This window comes from Perkinsus marinus (assembly GCF_000006405.1).
Source record: "Perkinsus marinus ATCC 50983 genomic scaffold scf_1104296950272, whole genome shotgun sequence".
NCBI classification, from domain to species: Eukaryota; Perkinsozoa; order Perkinsida; family Perkinsidae; genus Perkinsus; species Perkinsus marinus.
The window spans coordinates 160,806-182,246 of record NW_003209678.1 but is presented as its reverse complement, the minus strand read 5'-3'; the positions used below and the strand labels follow the sequence as shown (position 1 = coordinate 182,246).

At 43.5% G+C, this 21,441-nt stretch overlaps 1 protein-coding gene across 1 annotated transcript; it reads left to right on the top strand.

The window, feature by feature from the left end:
- Positions 1 to 7,129: 7,129 nt before the first annotated feature.
- Pmar_PMAR007067 (hypothetical protein) lies at positions 7,130 to 8,450 on the top strand (the record flags this gene model as incomplete). The annotated part of the gene is made up of 5 exons (XM_002778229.1): positions 7,130 to 7,171; positions 7,213 to 7,272; positions 7,658 to 7,739; positions 8,203 to 8,261; positions 8,412 to 8,450. 5 exons carry the CDS (start codon positions 7,130 to 7,132, stop codon positions 8,448 to 8,450), a joined length of 282 nt encoding a protein of 93 aa, XP_002778275.1.
- Between the last annotated feature and the right edge of the window lie 12,991 nt (positions 8,451 to 21,441).

The following is a 21,441-nucleotide window of genomic DNA, read 5'->3' as shown; positions in this document are numbered from 1 at the left end:
CAAAAAAAGTGAATCTCGGTTGTCACTTGGATGCTGTAAGTCTATGAGCATTTGACTTTAATAACATATGTCTGTTTTTGGAACAACAATCTTCCAAACAGTTTCTGGCCTTCTCCACTTCTTCACATCCTTTCTGGGCGTGTGAGGTTGATACTATGCAATTGTGAAGAATGTGCATTTTCTATTCCGGGATGAATGATAGTGAACAATTTGTCGCTATCATAGTCTCGAAAGGTTACTTTTATCACATCACATGTTCATAGCAGTGTTTACATTGTTCATGCGATATAGTTTCAGATCTCGGAAAATATCACACATTTGCAAATACTCTATTCCCGAACTTATTATCCATAGAAAAGCGGCATTAACATCGAACTTTGATAGATTTCATCCGCAATGTTGAAATATATGTTCGTTTATCTCAGTTGAGTGTAGCAGAAATTTCAACTCACTAATTATAGGAGTTTACACATGGATCCCGTCTGATGATAATTTCCTTATAATCTTCGTACTGTCACCACCATATGTGGTTGATCATGTGCATATTTTTCCACACTGTTTATTCGAGGCGGTTAAATCAATATTATGTTATAACGGATGTGTTGGATAGAGGGAAATGACATAAATTTACCATTGGAGTTTCACCCGTGACATGAAAAAAGGTGGAAAACATATTTTCCAAACTAGTGCGAAAATTAATTTTTTCATAGTCTTACGCCACTTCACGTAAAACAATTAGAGCGCGCATTTCCCTCAGTAGAATTCAAGCGGTCAATAAAGGAATTATAACGTTGAACTTTCAGGTCGTGTTATTGACACTCGACGGGACATTGTTTATCATACAGTGGTCGGGTGTAGAATACGGATTCGTAGTGAAGGAGATCAGACCGTTTAAACACGAAGGTGGAAAAAATGACGAACGATTATATAGCTTGTGCAGATTTCAATCTTGTTCTCACGGGGGTGTGGGACCTTCGACGTCAATCTACCGTAACTGGCGAGATAATAATCGTCCGCTCGGCCGTATCAGAAAAGGTATTGTTTTTTCATCATGGAATGTATGATGTGATTAAACAGATTCTCCTTTCCTCGCTCATTCCGATTACACACGACGACGATATTCAAATGTCGCACTCAGAAGGTACGGTGGAATTAGAGTTTTCCAAGGAGTTGTGTCACTTCAGCGCAGTATGTAACAGCTGAGTACAGCAATGTGGTTAGCTTGAAGGGCCTTAGTTCGAAGCGCTCAGAAAAGAAAGCTCTATCGGGTGCTATCCGAGGTTTGAGTCTATTTGAGGACGGCTTAGCAGTAAGTCCATAGCAGGGTGGCTGAAACATTTCATAGTGAAATACTTAGAAGGTTTCAGTGAGATATTTCAAATATTTCACGAGGAGTTGCGCACTTCAGCGCAGTATACGCACATGAGTACAGCAATGTGTTGCTAGCAATATGGAAATTTCGAAGCGCTCAGAAAAGAAAGCTCTATCGGGGGCTATCCGAGGATTGAGTCTATTTGAGGACGGCTTAGCAGTGAGTCCATAGCAGGGTGGCTGAAACATTTCATAGTGAAATATTTCGAGGATGTTTCAGTGAAATATTTCATACTGGTGTGGCGGCACCTTACTTCAGCCACCCTGGGCTATAGCGTCGTCTTTTCTCAATTCTATCTTCGGGACGCAGTGTTGTCTTGGAACTGGGATCTTTCGAGATAATGTTGTGCAAAAAGTGTGGGAGAACTACATGTGTTGGTGAGGAAATTTTGGTGAATTCTTGTTGGTTTTTGTACACTCTAACCGAGTTGGTATGCGAACTGCCAAAGTTTATGAGGAAACTCCTGAGTTCAGATGAGGAAAGTAAAGATAGATTCTTATACTGTATTCGGACTCCTTCAAGAGCTCAGCGACTGTCATTGAGGATAAATTCAGTCTGAATTTATCCACAATCTTTAGATGAGACTAAATGACTTATTATTTAGCGAAAACGATAGGGAAAAAAGGGAACAAGCTCTGTGGTAGTTAGAAAGATTTGATAAAAAGAACAACGAAGTCGCAATATCGGACAAAATGTATTTCCTCTAGTTTAGAAACGCAGTGTTGTCTGTGCTTTGAGATTATGATGTCTCTCTATTGGGATTAGAATAGTTACGTGGTACCTGAGCTTTTTACCTTTGTTTCGGTCAGGGTGGGAGAATATGCACATGTTTGGTGACAATATGGAAATTTTTCGGAAATTTTGGGAATTTCTTTTTGCTTTCTACACATTTCTACCTGAGTTTTGTATATGAACGTGTATAATTAAATCTGGAATCAGCTGAGGAAAACTAGAATATATTTCAACACATGGGAAGTCGGCAGGCTGAATATGAGCCGTTAGTTTTATCAATACGATAATGTGACTTTTCTTACGTGACTGGTGCCTCACAGATTGCACTGTGTTCGCCATTTAACGGTACGACAATATGTGTATTGGCAGCTCCTTCTTATAAGAGTATCACACTGTTGGTGGACCCATCAAGTGAGCTCATGTTCGATTGAGGTCATCGTACCAGTGTGTATGCAAATGTGAAGAATGTGCGTTTTCTATTCCGAGATTAATGATAGTGAACAACTTGTCGCTATCATAGTCTCGAAAGGTTACTTTTATCACATCACATGTTCATAGAAATGTTAACAATATCTATGCGATATAGTTTCAGATCGATTCTTATCATCGCCATCATTTTCTACGGTTGTTTCTCTTCAGTTACTCATACAAGCATACTCAACAGCAGCCTTCGTATTGCAGCCGTCACAGGTGAAGTACGATTCGATTTTTCGTTTATTTTGATGCCATCAGACGCCCCGGGTACCAATTTGACGCCGCTCTCACTGATGACCGGACGAGATGGAAAGTTCGTGATAGGAGTTTGCGACATGATGTTGTTGAAGATAGAAAGGTATGTGATACTTTTAGTGACAACTCTGTATAACTTAAATTCATCCCGGGGGTAGAACACACATGGAGATCTTCTCAGGGGAGTTTTTCTTTCTGTTGATTGTATATACGAGTGTGAAAATATTGAACGGTGTAAAAAATCATGGGAATGATGAACCATGGAAATTAGTGATGAAACCCACTAGATCAAGTAAGCACTGATCCGCATAGGGTCGAGATAACTCATAAGGAAGTTGCCATATTTTCAAGAACTTGAAGTACTCATGAACAGCGTCACAGCTCAAAAATACTGCTAGTTGTACAGTACACACACAGACGGGACAGAATACATACGGTTTGGCACAGCATCCGGCCGAGTGAAAATACTGTAGGAAGGTCCGGGTGACGATGTACTAGTCGGTGAACTCCGACTTGCTGAGAATTTATGGAAAGTTGCTGAGATGTGGATATGATATCTCTTGATGAACATATAATATTAATATATAAATACCACATTTTGGATTAAATGAAACAATATTATACACTCTCATCAGTACCAATCCCCAGGTCCCAGTGGTCGGCCCATAGAGTGATAATGAGCGAAGCGAAAGCTGATGTTGATGGGAGCTCAAGGTGAGAGCTGTCATCTTTACATAGCAGTGTGAGAAATTCTTATCGATTTTTATACACTTCTACAACCCCAAGTTGTGTGTAAAGTGCCATAATGTAGTGAGAAAACTCCGAGGCTCAGCTGAGCAAATAAAATGTGATGATATTCAGCGTGAATATTGAATCTGTTTCGCTAAGATATGATGAGAGATGTCGATTGACCGAAGATGAGAAAGATGGCCGAGGTGCTCTGATTGAAGACCCTCCACCACCGGGCTGCATCGTAAGCTTCCCTTCACCGTTACGTCTCCTGTGAGGGTTGGTTCTATACGAGTATATTCACAGACAACCAGGTTTTCACGATACGTGCCAGTCTGTCGCGCTCGGACCTGTAGCGCGGTATAGGTCCCCGGATCGAAACCCAGGCTCGGCATTTTTAGTGATGCATCGCATGAGGATTCGCCTATTTTTTACTGAGTGTATCGGATATACTATATCCGCCTGATCGGTTATCTCACCATCTCCAAATCTCCGTATTTGTTTCACGCACTCGCTCATATGTGGCTCCGCTCACATATGAGTGACAAACATCTTCGGGAGTTTTTCATTGCGCAAAATCAAGGCTGTTGACTCCAGAGAGTAAAAACAACAAGAATTTTCCGGAATTTCATCAGAAATTTTATCATGTAGTTAATCATGTGCATACTTTTCTACACTGGCTACCAACACTGGTCCATTAGCTGGGTTTACCAATGGCGTTTCGCAGTCCCAAACTGAGGATGGAATGCCGAATCGTGAGTCCATCTTTAGGCTCCATCACCGCAACTTCTCCACTTTGTGAAGTCCCTGTCAGTATGGGGTACCAACGCAAGAAGGGCCACATTGAGGGGGATGAGCCGTACTCGACCTCTCATCGGTGAGATTCGATACACTTTTGTCGACGTTCTATTTCGTGTGCAAGTGTAAAAATTGTGTGTTATTTTCTAGACTTGATAAAAATCGATCTGAAACTATATCGCATAAACAATGTAAACATTGCTATGAACATGTGATGTGATAAAAGTAACTTTCCGGGATTATGATAGCGACAAGTTGTTCACTATCATTAATCCCGGAATAGGAAACGCACATTCTTCACCTTTGCGTAGTATCAAATTGCCGCTGTTCATTACAAGTCAGAATATCTCATCTTTTCACATCGTTAGTCGAAGCCTCGCCTTTGCCACCGCCATCACCGATGAGACGACCTGCACTGCATACGAGGGAGGACGACGCCTTCGTCGGTGAGCAACACCAAGGGAGGATCTGTCCTCATACTGAACTCAAAGATATGCACAGTTTGGGAAACCACATAACATGTGTTGGTGACAGTATGAATTTTGGTGAATTTCTTTGTTAGTTTCTGTACACTTCTACGCGAGTTTTTATGATCAGTGAGAAAACTATCGAGCTTAGCTGAGGAAAGCGAACATATACTACGCCTTCGTGACGACACTTAGTCAGAGTCTATTGATTCGATCAATGAATTTGTCCTAGGTCCCCGGTTCGATCCCCGGGTAGGACATTTTTTCGTCATTAAAGTTTTTCGTCCATATCTTTTCGAGCTGTTCGTCTAATTGAGTTTTCCGATTTTTGCCTACACTTAGAAGAGTCGTTTGATCTACCTGGTGGCCCCCTACGCTTCGTAGTTGAGCCAGAATAATTCTGCACGCACGCACAACGCGAAAGTGCCTGTTGTTGCGGTATTAAACTCTTCCAAAAGTCCGTTAGTAACACCTCAAACAGTGGGCAGGAGAGCTCACCAACGGATCACTCAGGAAGAGGGACGGACAATGAGAGAGCGAAGTCCGTAGCCCGCAAAAAGAATACCCCCTGACGGTTGTTAGAGACCTCGGCGCGTGAGCTGACTTCGGCCACCGCGTGTCGGGGTATCAGTTGATGAACTCTAAGAACAACACAACAAGGAAACTCGAGCTAGAGCAACCAATACTATGACCCTAGGACAATAACAATAAGCGCATTACCTGAACTTGAGTTCTGTGCGAATGCACACTCACTTAGCGGCACAGTAATCGATATTGGGCTCATTCGCTATAAGAAGGAAGGCGAAGGTTTGATGAGATAACAAGGGTGCAGGCAAACTGGAACCACAACACGCGTGTCACGGCAGGGCAACCCCTCGCCAACTGCACATGCGTGCGGGTCTCCTCCAGCTCCCTAGAGTTTTACTTCGTTACACCCCTGTACCGTTTAATATTTACTCGAACACTGGATGTGTGTACCATGCCACGTTCTGTAGGGACGATAACATCAAGTAATTGCATCCTGCCACCGTGCTTTGATGTCAACGGTGAACCGATGGTGCTCTTGGCAGACCCGATGGGAAAGCTGTGGGTGAGTCCATTACCGTTGATGATGGACTATATTTATAGAAATAAAATTATTCATTTTCACTGTACGGTATGATACATGTGATTTGATAAAAGTAATTTTTCGAGAGTCTGATAGCGAGTTTCAGCCGCGATATGAAAGACACTTGAGAAAAACATATTTCAGGACTACTGTGTAGCGCGAATATCGCGTTTTTCACCGAGTTTCACGCTACTTCACGTAAAACGGGTGAAACTTCATTAATCCCGGAATAGAAAACGTACAATTTTTTACATTTACATATCAAATTGGTGCGCACTTGAGAGTGAACGCAACATTCATCTTAGTCGATTTCAGTCCTTCTCAATGTCGCATGAAGGGGGCAGACGAATTATGGAAGTCGCACATAAGAAAGACTTCCTGTACGGACTGGCGGCATCTCGTGAAATCGACTGAATTCGTCGGTCAGTTATCCTTGTCCGGCTCGTCAACTAGTTCCAATTGGCGACGACGGTTACGTGTTATGTGTAGGAGAATGCGGAGCGCCTTCACAGCTCATCAAGATAGAGCGAAGTTTGTGAGTGTAGCGGTACGGTCGGGTTTAATTGAGGATTTATTCTCAGGAGCAGTCGGGCTGGTCTTTGCGTGGCATCTGCATTACCCTGGCCCCCTAGTGCTGTTGATCGCCCATTTCTGCCGTCGCTGGTCACTCGTATTTGGTGAGTGAACCGGTTGGGACGAAATTAATGCTAAACCCCGCGACTTAGTAAATTTGGAAAATTCTCGTTGATCATCAACAAGTATTATCAGTTTTCATAATATTTCTAACATGTTGTAGTTGTCCATGTGCATATTCTCCCATACGTAGTTCTTCTTTAGTAAGCTGCCTCGGGAGCCTGCACCAATAGAAGACGAAGACACTAAGCTGCCTTGCCCAGTGATTGAACCACATGCCCAAATTTCAACCGTAAGAGTATCATGTTGATCTGAACTGAGAACTGAATATTTCGTGTTATTCCACTTCCATTGATATCTTTGGCTAAGACATAGCACACGCAGCGCTAGTCGTTGGTGGAACAGGAAGTGTTATTAGATTAGAATCCACTTATTTCTTACGCAGTTTTCGATCGTAAAATGATTTGGAAACATATATTCTCCTCTTGGCCGTATCAGAATGATCGGACAATGAATAACGAGAAGTGAAAACGTGATGTTAAAAACATTAATTTTGTTTACATGGAGTATTACGCAACTTCACGAAAAACGGCTGAAGCTCTAGTGATTTATGAACTGAATACACGCAATGTATTGTATTTCAGGCTATTGCATTGAGTGGCAAATACCCCAAATCCTGCATATCGTTCATTGTGTTGGACTCAGTAAGTGAGGCTGGTTGATTGTCGTTGATATCGTCTATAGGAAGACAATTTTTCCCTCCGAAGGGAGTGTTGAAAAGCATGTTAGGGCGCTTCTCACTTTTTTATGAAAATTTACACGCGGTTTAGGGTAGGAGAATAATAATGAATAACTATCCAGAATTCTGCTTTGTCATCAACATCTGCATGTATTTTGGTATGAACTTACTGCTACATCCATTACTTTCCCAAAATTTGTAATATTCTGGTGTATTGGAGTTTCACCCGTTTTACGTGAAGTGGCGTAAAACTTGGTGAAAAACGCGATATTCGCGCTATGCAGTAGTCGAGAAATAAGTTTTTCATATCACTAGGGTGGTGAAACTCCATTGAAAGTATGTTTCTTTAGCCTCGCATATCGTTGGAGGCAGAAGTGGCGAGCATTGGGCCATTCCCCCCGCAGAAGATGTTCGTCATTCAAGTGGAGAATGGTAAGTTGTCTTTCCACATTCACGAACACAGTGTTGGAGGAATATATGTTCGCTCTGCTCAGCTGAGCTTAGGAGTGAACACAGTGTTGAAGTAGGAATATATGTTTGCTTTCCTCAGCAACTGAGCTCAGGAGTGAACACAGTGTTGGAGTAGGAATATATGTTTGCTTTCCTCAGCTGAGCTCAGGAGTGAACACAGTGTTGGAGTAGGAATATATGTTTGCTTTCCTCAGCTGAGCTCAGGAGTGAACACAGTGTTGGAGTAGGAATATATGTTTGCTTTCCTCAGCTACTGAGCTCAGGAGTGAACACAGTGTTGGAGTAGGAATATATGTTTGCTTTCCTCAGCTGAGCTCAGGAGTGAACACAGTGTTGGAGTAGGAATATATGTTTGCTTTCCTCAGCTACTGAGCTCAGGAGTGAACACAGTGTTGGAGTAGGAATATATGTTTGCTTTCCTCAGCTACTGAGCTCAGGAGTTTCCTCACTAATTATAGGGTTAGAGGTACGAGGCAACCACCAGTAACTTCCCAAAATTCCCTCAGAATTTCTCATCGTCACCAACACTATGTGCATATTTTTCCACACTGCACGAGGATCATCTATTACAATTTTCAGGTGCAATTATTCTCCTAGCATTTCCCGACTGTACTAGAGCGGTATTCGTAGCAGAGTCGTCGTCATGTGAAGGGCCACTCCTGGAAGAACTAGAAGATTCCCCCTGGCTAAGGAGTGAGTCTACAAGTCTTAAGGCAGTCTTGGCTGAGGGGGAGCTCCTGGTTTATGAAGATGGGGTAAGGAGGAAATTGAGCATTTAAATTCAAGTTGTGATCGAATAGCTTCCCTCATGATTGCAATTCCACACTCGAAAGGGCGTAGTCCCCTTGACAAACTAATATGTCTGCTTTTTTTTTCGATTTTTTTCATGCAAATGCACGAAAACGGACAGGGTGGTTGAGTATTTAAATTCAAATTGTGATCAACTCGCTTCTCTCGTCCCGGTTAACTGCAAACTAAACACACAGTGTTCAACGAAAAATCGGCTCTGTCGGCAGTTGCGGTTGGAATCTTTAGTTTCGAATGGCGCGCGCCCATAACTGCATTACGTCGGAATTACGTTACGGTTACGGTAGTTCGCCGTGTCACCGTATGCCCATCTCTACTCTTGTGCATGCAATATCACACTCGAAAGTTCATAGTTCCCTTGAAAAAATACGAGGTTTTTTTTCTCATGCAAATGCATGAAAATGGACATGATGGGGATATCGGGTCTCGGAGTGGAAGTCAGTCGAGTCTCTTAACCAGAAACGAACTTAGAATTTTCAAGGGCTGTGTTTTCGAGAAGTAGAGACTTATTCGTGTTGTGAGCATCGATGAACCAAACTCGTGAGGAATAAGTGTAGAAGAATTTGACAATTTGTAATTTTTATTCTTGGCTGATAATCAGTCGGGTCTCACAATGTGACGAACTTTTAATATTCTCGAAATGGAAAATTGTGAATGTGATCTTACGGTAGTTTTTATCCCAACGAGGACTAGCGCAGCTTGTGTCCTAGCTAGAGATAGTCATGGATATGAAATGACACGAATGGGGATATGAGGATAGGAAGTGCTACTCCAGATTAACTAACAATAATTTTTAGCAACATATGCAGCTGAACATGTGCATATTTTTCTACACTGATCGAGCCATATCTTATGAAGTCAGGTATATGTGGTGGACTCTCTAGAAAGTGAGTCGAGACTTCTACTGTCCCCACCGGAGGCTGGCTGTGTGATCGATGATGCGGCGTATACGGCGTACAGCAGTGTGGTTGCTATCGTATGTGGTGGTGAGATATTGGTATATAGTTATGAAGGGTTTGTTGAGGTAAGTGCTGGGTAGATTTTCTTTGGAGGGCAATCTGGTGTTGGAGGAATATGTGTTTGCTTTGCTCAGCTGAGCTTGGGAGTTTCCCTACTGATTATAGTAATTTCAGTGGAAATGTACAGAGACCAAGTTCGTCAGAGTTTTGGTATCATCATCACCAACACATGTAGTTGACCATGTGTATATTTTCACACACTGGATGCGATTCAGTGGTAAATGCATGTTTTCCTTCCCCAGCTTCAAAAAATGAAAAAAACATGTAAAATTATAGGCATGAGGATCTCCCAGAATGTTATCGTATTGTTCTATACATGCATAGTCGGTCATGTTCATTTCTTCCTACATTGTCGCCTTGTAGTAATCACAGCCCTGCAACTACTTTCTTTGATTAGCACATCGTCCGATAATTTATATCTATATCCACTAATATTCGCTATTAAGTTCATGAATATTTTGGTAGTAAGTGATGCATTTATAGCATAAATTTGTAATCATAAATTTTACACAAAGTATAAAATTTTACAGCAAGTAGATATCACCCAGTTTAGTATCAATTTTTATAGCAACCACAAATTTTACACGTGTTAAAGCAATTGTATTATCAATCATTTTAGCATGCTTTCAATGACGGGCTATGTTCGCGCGCCCTTACTGAGCCACGCATTGTATGCTCAGCGTTACCTTGCATGTTTTATAGAAGATTGAACATGATTTTCTTCAGAGGCTGGTACCCCTTTGCAGCTGTTCGATGACGACAAGCTGGAAAAATGGCGTGACTTTTTGTGAGGAGAAACGTGTCTCTGTGGTGAAGTAAGTGTTAGGTGAGTTCTGTCCTGTTCCTGTGGGCGAACAACGAGATGAACTACTCGTGTTGGGCACTTTCTTGGGAACCATGGAGCTCTATTGTATATCTAATAGGAAGGTTATTGAGTTGAAGCAGAACTTGATACTCCGGAAAGGTAAAAGTCGCTGCGCCTTTTCGATCGATTACTGCTCTGGCAAATTCAGGCGAGAAGTCCACTGAGATTTTAGTTCCAGAATCGATATGCTTTAGTGGAATGACGGATGATGGTAAGTCTTCGTGTATTATAGTTCGTGTCAGATGTGTGTTATTTTTGGAGATTGATAAGAATCGATGTGAAACTATATCGCATAAACAATGTAAACATTGCTATGAACATGTGATGTGATAAAAGTAACCTTTTGATAGCGACTATCATTAATCCCGGAATAGAAAATACACATTTTTCACATGTGCTTATCAAATTGACACACTCTGTGGTCCGCCCTTGCTCGAACTGTCACAAACTACGACTCCTTATGATCGTCTTTCCCATTTCCAAATATACCCGAATATGATAGTTGCTAATCAGATACCGGCGTGTATGTATTTGTGGGTAGTCGAGATGGTGATGTATTTCATCTTCTACTCGATAGTGGAGGCTTCACATCCTTAGGAGGGGTAAGCTGTGGGAGTTTCCTATCCCATTTCACACCCGTGTGAGGTGTGTCGTACACGTATTGCGTAGCAGCTTGTAGTTGAGTTCGATCGAAGCCCCTGATACTTCTTTATTGTCGGAGGTGATATGTTTGAGCAGGGAACGGCTGAGTAGTCTGGAGCGTGATGATAGTCGTCGCTTAACTTTATCATTGCTTAACTGCTGGGATGACATATAATAAAGTAGCGCTATAATGTTCATTACAATGAGAGTAATCTCTATCGGAGAACTCAATCTTATGAATCAGCACCTATTAACCTGAGTTGCAAACTAGGCTCTAACCAGGAATTGAACCGGGGTGGTTCGGATAATAGTCTATCGCTCGTCTGTTGGCCAATCTAATCACACTATGAACATGCACGTGCCTCGCCTTAGGTGCAGGGTGGACCGTCGGGTAGCGCTGCAAGCATTATCAACATGGAAATCTCGGATGAAAATAGCATTCCTGTCGCACTCTTCAAAAACTCTTCCCTCGCAGTTCTGCTGGAATATACTACCAACAAATGCACCAACGAAACCACTAAAGAGAAAAGTATAAGTGAGGGTTGTTAACAGGAACATCTTTGCCGACATTTCGCTGTATTTTTGATGTTGTGAATACTAATGGCTCACTCCACAGTGAGTAGCAATTTTATATGCAAATGTGAAGAATTTCGGGATAAATGATAGTGAACAACTTGTCGCTATCATAGTCTCGAAAGGTTACTTTTATCACATCACATGTTCATAGCAATGTTTACATTGTTTATGCGATATAGTCTTCAGATCGATTCTAATTAATCTCAGAAAATAACACGCGCTATTTACATTTCCATAACAAGTCGGCGTATACTGTATCTGTCCTCGAGTACCAGTCACAACCTATGAAATACTCTCCTTGACTCGCCCTTTGATATTACAGGTTGCCTCGCAGATGTTGATGAGAAGGAGTCGAAAGGACTTGCATTCTCTGTACATCCTATGTGCTTGGGAGTAGTGCCGTTGCTGTTCGGGGCGATAGGCTCCGGTGGGAGAGTAGCTGTTGTAGCTACTACTGCTGCCTTACCTGATACGAGGCCTTACCTTATCATTGGTAAGGAGACGATTTTTACATTACTCTTAATTTCGTTTTGTTAGGTAAAATCGATCACAACATCATGCCATGTGCTACATTCAATTATGTAAGGTCGCCCACCCTTTTGAGTGTGGGAGAATATGCGCGGCACCAACTAGATGTGTTGGTGACAATGAGGAAGTCATGAGAAAATTCCAATTGGGGAATTCTCATTAGTTTCTGTACACATTTGCCCGAATTCGTATGTAAGCTTTTATAGTTAGTGAGGGCACTCATATAGGCGAGCATATATTCAAACAGTGCTCCTTTTCTTCACTGCATGTGAGGCCAAGCATAGCCTTTCAGGAGCTAGTGAGCACAGAATACCACGTCGGATGGGATGTGAAATGTCGTGGAAGTTCTCCGCGTCTTTTCTCAGGCGATGCCATATTTCTGTCGGACACTCGAAGTTGTTGATAAGAATACGGCATTCACTCTGTGTCGTTTGCCCAGTCCTGGACGTTGGGCTGTAGCTAAAGTGTCGATCAAACCGGAAAGCATCGGTCCGGCAGGTGAGATTGTCATGCTATCATGAGAATGCAAATCTGAGCGATTTTTATAATCAGCCAACCTTAACGACCCCATGGGCTATCCGGTGGCTTTGTCACGACTAGTTCCCTTTTCCTCGGATGACATCGGGGATGGTCTCAATCGCGAGACCCCGATATGTCTCGCTACTTGCAGGTTTCGGCTACCGGAGCCTACGGTCGTGATCGCCGTCGGTGAGTAAAATATCAATGCTGGAGTAAAGTTTGTTTGCCTCAGCTGAGCTCAGGGGTTTTACCACTCATTATAAACGTAACTTTTATGGACTCATGTGAGCTCCTACGAAGTTCACACACGACTTCGGGTAGAAGTGCACAGAAACCGACAAGTGTCACAATTTTCATATTGTCATTAGCAAATGTGGTCGACCATGTGCATATTTTCCTGCACCGATCAAGTCATATTGCCAACTCTGTTGTTAGGATTAGATAACTCAACAAGAGTCATCAACAAGTGATTCTAACGTATGATCAATACAGTAGTCATAGAGTATACGCTAGGCTAGCAAGGGAGACTAGTATCACAAGAATCTAAAATTACAGAAGATAATTGTACACAACATTTCCTCACATCTGTCTTAGTCGTGATGGGGAGGACATCTTCGTGGGTGATTATTCTGTTGTGTATTCTCCTATAACAGGCACGCGCTACGATCCGCTCGAGTCATCAGGAGTGAGGAACTCCATGAGAGTCGCCGGTGAAGGAGAATTAGATGTGGACCAGGATGACGGTGAGACGCTTGAGTTCCGTCCTGTCTGGTCAGAGCTTGTGTTCACTGGCAGGTAAAACTACAGGTGGTCGGCTGCTGTTGCTGGATCCGAGCTCGTTGAAGATATTGTGCAATATGAGTAAGTCCTAAGCAGCGGTTGTGGCGTGTCAGTTGATGTTGATGGTCAGCTACAATGCGTATCAATTTGATATGAATCTCTTTTTTTGAATTTACTTTATGCATATGAACTATATGAATACGGTTCAATGAAGGTCCATTTATGGGGCTAGTTCAAGGACGAATGTATTGAGATTTACTGTTACTGAACACAATGTAGGTGGTTACAGTAAATCCATAAATAAGGTGTTCATATGAACATCATATCATGAACATAATATGATGATGCATATGCGATGAACTTTTGAATTTGTTTTTCTTGAAATCAAAGGAAGTCGATTTGAAATTGTATCGCATTAATATTGCTATGAGCATGTGATTTTTCCAGAGTATGATAGCGACGCGTCTTTCACTATCATTATTTCAGGAATAGAAAACGCACACGTGAAAACATTCACATATCAAATTGGCACTAAGCACTGTATTATGATCATCATCCACCTGTTCCCGGCTTAGGTATCCCTTTTACACCAGTGGATAACATCTGTTGCGTATCGGAGCAACTTGTCGCTTTTTCCAGCCATCAGCGAATCGTGAGAAGTTCGGAGTGATGGTATCTTAAAATGAAGGGCTTACTTTAGTTTCTTCTCTCACCGCATCGAGAGATCTCCCGTAAAGGAGTTCCTCGAATAAACTTCACGACGGTTTGCAAGATGGACCGGGAATGGGGACACGCATTCACACAACTAGCGCCTATCCCGAGGAGCTCTTGGGATCTGTGTAGAAGATGGTATAGCGATGGTTGTTCTGTCTTAACCATCGCTCTTGACTAGTTCCACTGAAGAAGCCTCATCGGAAGGAGTTCATCCAACCCGAGGCGCTTCTCCTCGGAAGCAGCAGCCACGATGGCGTGTTGATCTTGGCTGTATACGAGGGCTGCATGAAACCCGTGTGAGTTGAGGCTCAACTGTTGCGAGTGGCATTTGCTGTTTTACTACGCTGACTTGAACTGCAGTTTATGGAAGATACGTCCAGGCGTCTGCACGCCTTCTGACTACTGTGAGATGTTTGCCCGGGAGAAGTGAAATTTTATTCGTCGATAGAGAGGGTGAGTCGGAGTTGAGCGTCGACCTTGGCGCACACGTAGGACTGTCCACTAAACAAATGCAGCTCTAGATTCACCTGCGGGATGACTCGGATATCTTTGCTATACTAAATTGTCTAGCCTTCTACAATTCGCGACATATGACGCCTTTAGCTCCGGTTCAGTCATCATTCGCCTCCGAGTACTTTTTAAGGTCGAGTGGGAAGTTGCGGAAGGCATGGTATTTCGAATTGGCGAATGATCCTTCCAGACGGAGGGGGTTGGCACTGTTCATCATGTGTTCGAAATCTGCCAGCGGCGGGTATAATCTCACTACACTCTCATCCTTCTCCTACTATTGGAACTGAGTCTACGTCGTGAATCACGTATCACGGATATCACTCGCCGACACTCGCAATTCGTTTTCCATTCCTCGATCAACAACTGAGCAAATCTCTGCGTTTCAGGAAATGTTGGGATTCTCGGTGAGAATCTCGTACCCAGTTGCGGCCATAGTGATACCCAACTATATGAGGTTGCTACCACGAATGTTGGAGAACTAATCTTGGATGCCGGAGTCGTGGATGTTGTGGGCGACGATGGTGAGGTTTCGACGCTATATTACGTTTCATCATACAGTGGAGACTGCAGTAGTTATATGCGCTCTTGCTGGCAATCAGGGTTCGAGTTGCTACTGCCAAGTATGTCGGGATCGCTACGGAGGTTCCGCCCGAAACGGAGATTCGTGTCCACCGCAGCTATCGACGCATTGAGAAAGGTTTCGTTAGGAGGTGCGAAACTGGACTTCATTGAATACAGCTGTCACGATTACCTTGCAGAAAAAGTTCATTCAGGTGTGAGCGAGATATGTCGTCAGTTTTGTACTCTCCACGAGGAAATTGCTCACCCTAGCGTTATCACTAACTACAACAGTGTGAGCATGACGCGATTTTCTGTTCCCCGATACAGTCTTTCTCAGTTGATTCCAGGGCAGCCTTTACCACAAGCGATAGTGGACCAACTCCTGATTCAACGCATGCACCGGTGAGAGAAGGACTCGGGGTGTGAACTTAGCCAGGCTTGGAAATCAGAACTGTTGTGGAGTTTCGTCGTGCCTGGTTTGCCTGAATACTCTTCAGTCATCGTTTCCAGATTGCGCGCCACGGAAGAAGATCGCTTCTATGCTTGTTTCGCAGAAGGTATTCCGAATGAGAAAGCCGATGCATACATGAAACCGTTGTTTGAATTTTGATGCAATTATCATGGCCTGTGGCGTTGCAAGTCGTCAAGACAATTGGGCTGTCGAGCTTTGTTGCCTCACGACGTGGATAATACAACCGTTCTTTGAGGTTCCATCGAGAGTGTGAGGTCTTGCAGATTCTCGGGGACCAAGCTCACTTTACCGGGGCGGATGAAAATTTCGTTTGAAAACTTCACGTGTGATGCCTTGAGTAACTTGAGTTGAAAATTCAATTATACTCATTGTATCTAGAGTCTATATGCTACCTGTTGACACTATGAATGACTAGCAGACTGCACCGCAAGCATTCGCACGTTCTGAGAATAATATTCTTGCCATTGATATTTGTTTTACGTTGAAGTTTAAAATTCCGATATTGTTGGTCTAGCAATATGGTCCTGGTGCTCACAGACGGCTCGCGAAGTGCGTGCAGTGATCGATTCTAATTTTCTCATTGAGGAATCCTCAATGTGTTTGCAATAGTATTAATAAACTTATAGATTTTCTGATGTTTTTTGTTGATGTTTTCTAATAGGAAACGTCAACGAAAGAAACATATTGTAATTATGGTGTCATTCGTTGGGGGTTCTTCCCATCTATATGCGAAAGTCGCAATGTGAGTTGTTTTACGCCACGACCATCTGACAACCGCTTTCCAGCTTTTTACCGATTGGGAAATTGTATCGACCATTTCATGAGTCAGCTCGATAACAATGCGGATCCAGTCGGGTAATGAGCATGGTACAGTGCATGTGATTTATTCCCCAAGGTTGTACAGGTCTCCTTGGAACTCAAGTGGTGGAGGTGACCTCAAACGAGGATTGAAACGACGAGGATTTGGGTGAGAAAGTTTCATAGGGATCGGAAAATAATTATGATCGAACAAAGGAGATGAAAGCCGAACGAACGGCACAAAAACGACTACCCCTTGACGGTGGTTAGCCACCCATATCTGTAGATGCCATTTTTATGATGATTTTATAATAGTTCATCACGTGTGTAGGCCAAGGATTGGGAAAAGCTGTGCTCTCTAAGAGAGCCTTTTTAGAGATAGTATTCTGCTCAGCAATTGGTAACCTGCACTCGCTCCTTACGCGATGATGAGGTATTCACGTACAGCTAGGAAAGAATATATCCATTTGGTGATATTAGGCAGGCAAATAACAAGTGGTTTCAGATCAGTATTCACCGTATCGGTATGCATGTTCTTCTCTGTGTTGGCCCTAGTTGCCACCCTATTGCTGGATATAGCGCTCGGATACTACAGGTAATTACAACTTGCAGTTTCCAATGGACAATTTGGGGAGTTGAAATTGTGTCTTCCTACAGTTTTATACACTGGCTAGCACTAGGAGGAATCGAGGGCCTAAGCGCTCTGTTTTGGGTCATCTTTGTTCGACTTGAGGACCGACGGTTACTATGGTGTTCTTGTGCATGGTAGTGAAACGCGTTGGTCTTTTACAGCGAAATTTTCTCAGTTCTCTGTATAGCATACTCCTACAAGGTGGGGCGTTGATCACGACACTGACGTTCATAGTTGTCTATCCTTGGCTGGATGACTTCTCGCAGAGCATATGCGACAGATGTGACAACCCCGAGCGGAGTGGCAGCTTATCGAGGTAACAGGTATGGCCAACGAAGATCAGCAGTCTGGGTTCCCACCGAAACGATCTCCTCTGACTTACAGTTGTGAACCACTAGGCTTGGACGATACTTTCGACACTTTCACGCGAACAAGGAAGTTTCTGAAAATAGTAGAAATAATGGAGTTTCACCACCCTAGTGATATGAAAAACTTATTTCACGACTACTGCGTAGCGCAAATTTCGCGTTTTACACCGAGTTTTACGCCACTTCACGTAAAACGGGTTATGAAACTCCAATATTTGCTGTGTTAGATACTAGTTTCAAATGTCTGATGATGAATAGCTATAGTGTTATACTTCTGCTATTCGCACATTTGATTCTCTGGGATCACATCTTGATTAGATATTCTCAGGCCGATTCCGTCCATCGTCTGTGAGGATGCGTGTGAGACAGCGGCCGTCCTAACGACCTACAACTCTTGGCTGGTCGTAGGTTGGTTGCTTGTGGAAGCTCTCCAACGAACTCGTCATACCGTACAATTTAGACGATCGAGTCTCATGCCTGTTCCATGTCTTCACTTTGGTATGCTCTGGTGCACAATTCGCGTCAGTTTTCGAATATTTGATTGTAATTGATGAAAATTACAGAAATTATCGCACAGTGGCAGACCATTAGTACGACTAGTTCGGGTTCTTCTCTGCAGGTGAGGCTGATCTTGACCATAACACAGTTCGGATGCTTTCTAGCTATCCTCGTGGTGAGAGGCGGGACTCGCATCGCCTTCCAGGAATATATGGAGATTTGAAGTCTTCGACTTTAGTGAAATGAACGACGTTGAAAAATGCTGCCGTGATCAACACAAATCGGCGCTGCTCCTCGCGGGTCGTGGACCGGGAAATACCGATTGCTGGAGTGTACTTTTAGTGATCATACAAATGTCCAATCCTGTGCTACTGAAATAATATTTCAGAAATATTTGACTTATATCCGTGAAGTCATCCTTTATATCATCGTCAGACAATGATTGTCTCGATCCTAGTGCCAGCTGTGGACTACGCAGCTGGAGTTATGGCTCCAAATCGATCAGCAAATTAGTGCAACTCGATGGAAGCAGTTTCTCGTTCCTCGTGACTGGTTGTGGCTCTGGATGGTTTTGTTGTAGAATGGCTGTCGAATTTACTCAAGAATTTCGCGTGATGCGGAGCTGCAAAAGCAGGCAGATGCTGATGAAATCGATAAAACAATGGCCTACTTCAAGGCCTTAGCTGAGATGAACATTACAACTGAGGAAGATGAAGCTGATGAGAAGGCTTCCAAAAGATCTTGCAGTGGTAACACCTAAACGTTATAGTGAAATTCATCGGATGTTTCGAAGTTGGAACTCCAATCGTCAATGCTGTATGTGATGGGGCGTATGTCACGCAACATGGAAATAGACATTTTAAAAGCCTGAAACTGATCTTTCGAGAGCCAATGTTCATCGACACGAGTCTAACTAAGCCACGTTGTCGGCGTTGGACTTCAAACACACACACGTCACGCAACCTCCATCTCAATTCGTAGTAGTCCTGCTGAACTCAACTACGAAGGAAACAATCGTGATAAAGTGATCCGATGGAGATACGACGAGTCCTGATTCACGACTAGAAGCGAGGAGATCGACGCGCTATAGTTTGTATAGTTTTTTTTAAGATTTTTTCCATCTCAGACGATACAGCTGGAGATAGCGGATTGCGCAGGAGGAGATCATCTATTGCCAAAGCCGCAGCTCAGCAGTCATGATCATTGGAACATGTATGAATTGTTATGTATTCACCTCGCTGTAGATTCAGGAGGCGATGGAATCTTGGTGACGAGAGCGGAGCGAAGCCCAATCGACCATCGTTTCGACGTATCAGTGAAGAAGTTGACGAAGATGAGCAGGAAGCACTCGCGGTTTCCCTCTTGGATTGAGCAGCTCATGGACATGGGCAAGTATGGTTTGCATGTGACTTTGAATGCCATGGTTTTGAGTTGTTTACGACAACTTGAAAAAACCTGAAAAAAACGACAACTTGTCGGATTTTTTTTCAGTGGGGAACCTTTTATGCGCACTGCGCAGTATTTGATTGATGAATCTTTGGACTCATACAGTCGAGTGACGATGGTGCGATATCTCCACAATTTTATGAGAACAAGCCTCGTAGTTCGAGCAGCGAAGATCATACATATTCTGAGTCACTGTATCGGGTTTCACGAAATATACTTCGGGTTGATGTCAGTTCGTAGTAAGAGTTTGCTATCTGTAACGATCAATGATAGTCCATCATCTCCTCCAACGTCAGCTCCACTTCGGTGTTTCAACGAGGGTTTGCCGTCGTGCCTTGTTCGGGTTCTGATCCCCTACAGTGATGTCCGATGAAATTAAAAATTAGGTTAATACTGGTGGGGGTATAAACCTCAGGGTACCAACAGGCTTATACCCCCACTTCACAATGCCCGCCGCCGCTGAGGAACCGCATGCGGCCCGGCGGCGGCAAGGTGTTGCTAGTGTAGTGTAGTTGCAGGAAGAGTGAGTAAAGCTAAGAAGTAGTCAGCAGAACGCTAGACGACGAACCTTACAATGCCACCCGAAGCAGTAACAGTAGTTGCCGTCGGTCAACTAGTAGTTGACTGATGATTTTGGTCGTCAAGATTCTGATTAGTTAATTGGGTCGTCTCCATACCAAAGCAACTTAGAAACTCCTTCAAGGTCTCTCGTTATCCTTCTGCTTCCTCCGAGGTAGAAGTCACCGACGGTGACTCACTCACCGTCGCTGCCACAGCTGTAGATGGAGATTGTGCAGATTCTGTACCTCATCTCCACACCCACATGGAGATTTACAACAGGATTAGGGCCAATGGACGAGTTGTCACGCTAGATATAGCCTATCATGAGTTACCTCCATATGGGTACGGGCTCTATCATGTATTTGTTGACGAACGTCATCAGTCTATGCATGCTGTTCTTGATACTGGGAGCGATTACTTCTTCTCTGTTTGAGAGGACTACCCGCAAAAGCTGTCATGAGTGGCCGCCTGGATGTTATAGCTGCTCCGGTGTTGGAGTAGGAATATATGTTTGCTTTCCTCAGCTGAGCTCAGGAGTGAACACAGTGTTGGAGTAGGAATATATGTTTGCTTTCCTCAGCTGAGCTCAGGAGTGAACACAATGTTGGAGTAGGAATATATGTTTGCTTTCATCAGTTGATCCTGGGAATTTCCCCACTGATCATAAAAATTCCCATGAGAGCTACTTTAGAAGTGTCGAAAAACCAGCGATAAGTTCCTCAAATTTTTTTCATTATTATCAGTGATAGATCAACTCAACTTTGAGGACCGAGAGGGAAAACCTATACTCTTAGTGTACTAGAGTATTACTCTAGTACACTAGCAGCACTGCTATAAATCACCTTCAGGGGTGTTATCTTCCATGTAGACGGTTAACACAAGAATATGTGAGTGATTAACCTCCATGGACACGCACGATTCTGTGCCCGCTTCAGAAATACTCTACGTCACGTCACTACTTCACGTGACGGGTGATAACCGTAACGTTGGTTCTTCTACGAACTACCCTTTTCCATCCAACACAACTCTACTTGTGTCATGACCGTCAAAGCTGACGACGACCACAGGTATTAACCGGTAGCCGCCCCTAGTCCGGCGCTGGCGCCCTGAACACACCTCGCTCGCCTCTAATTTTCCCTTTCCGCCCTATAAACTAACTAAAGCGACCCCCACTGGTCCCAGTGCCTTATCGTGGCGTGGGGGTTACTGGATGGTGAATTCCAACCAGATCGAAACTGGGATCGAGCTGCCACCGCTCTTTGAGCGAAACTCTTACATCCACTCAACGAGTGCGATAGAGGGTGGCCCATAGCTCATGTGCTTCCCCACCGAGGGAGAGGTTCTTACCTCGGGTTCATCGCTGTTGTA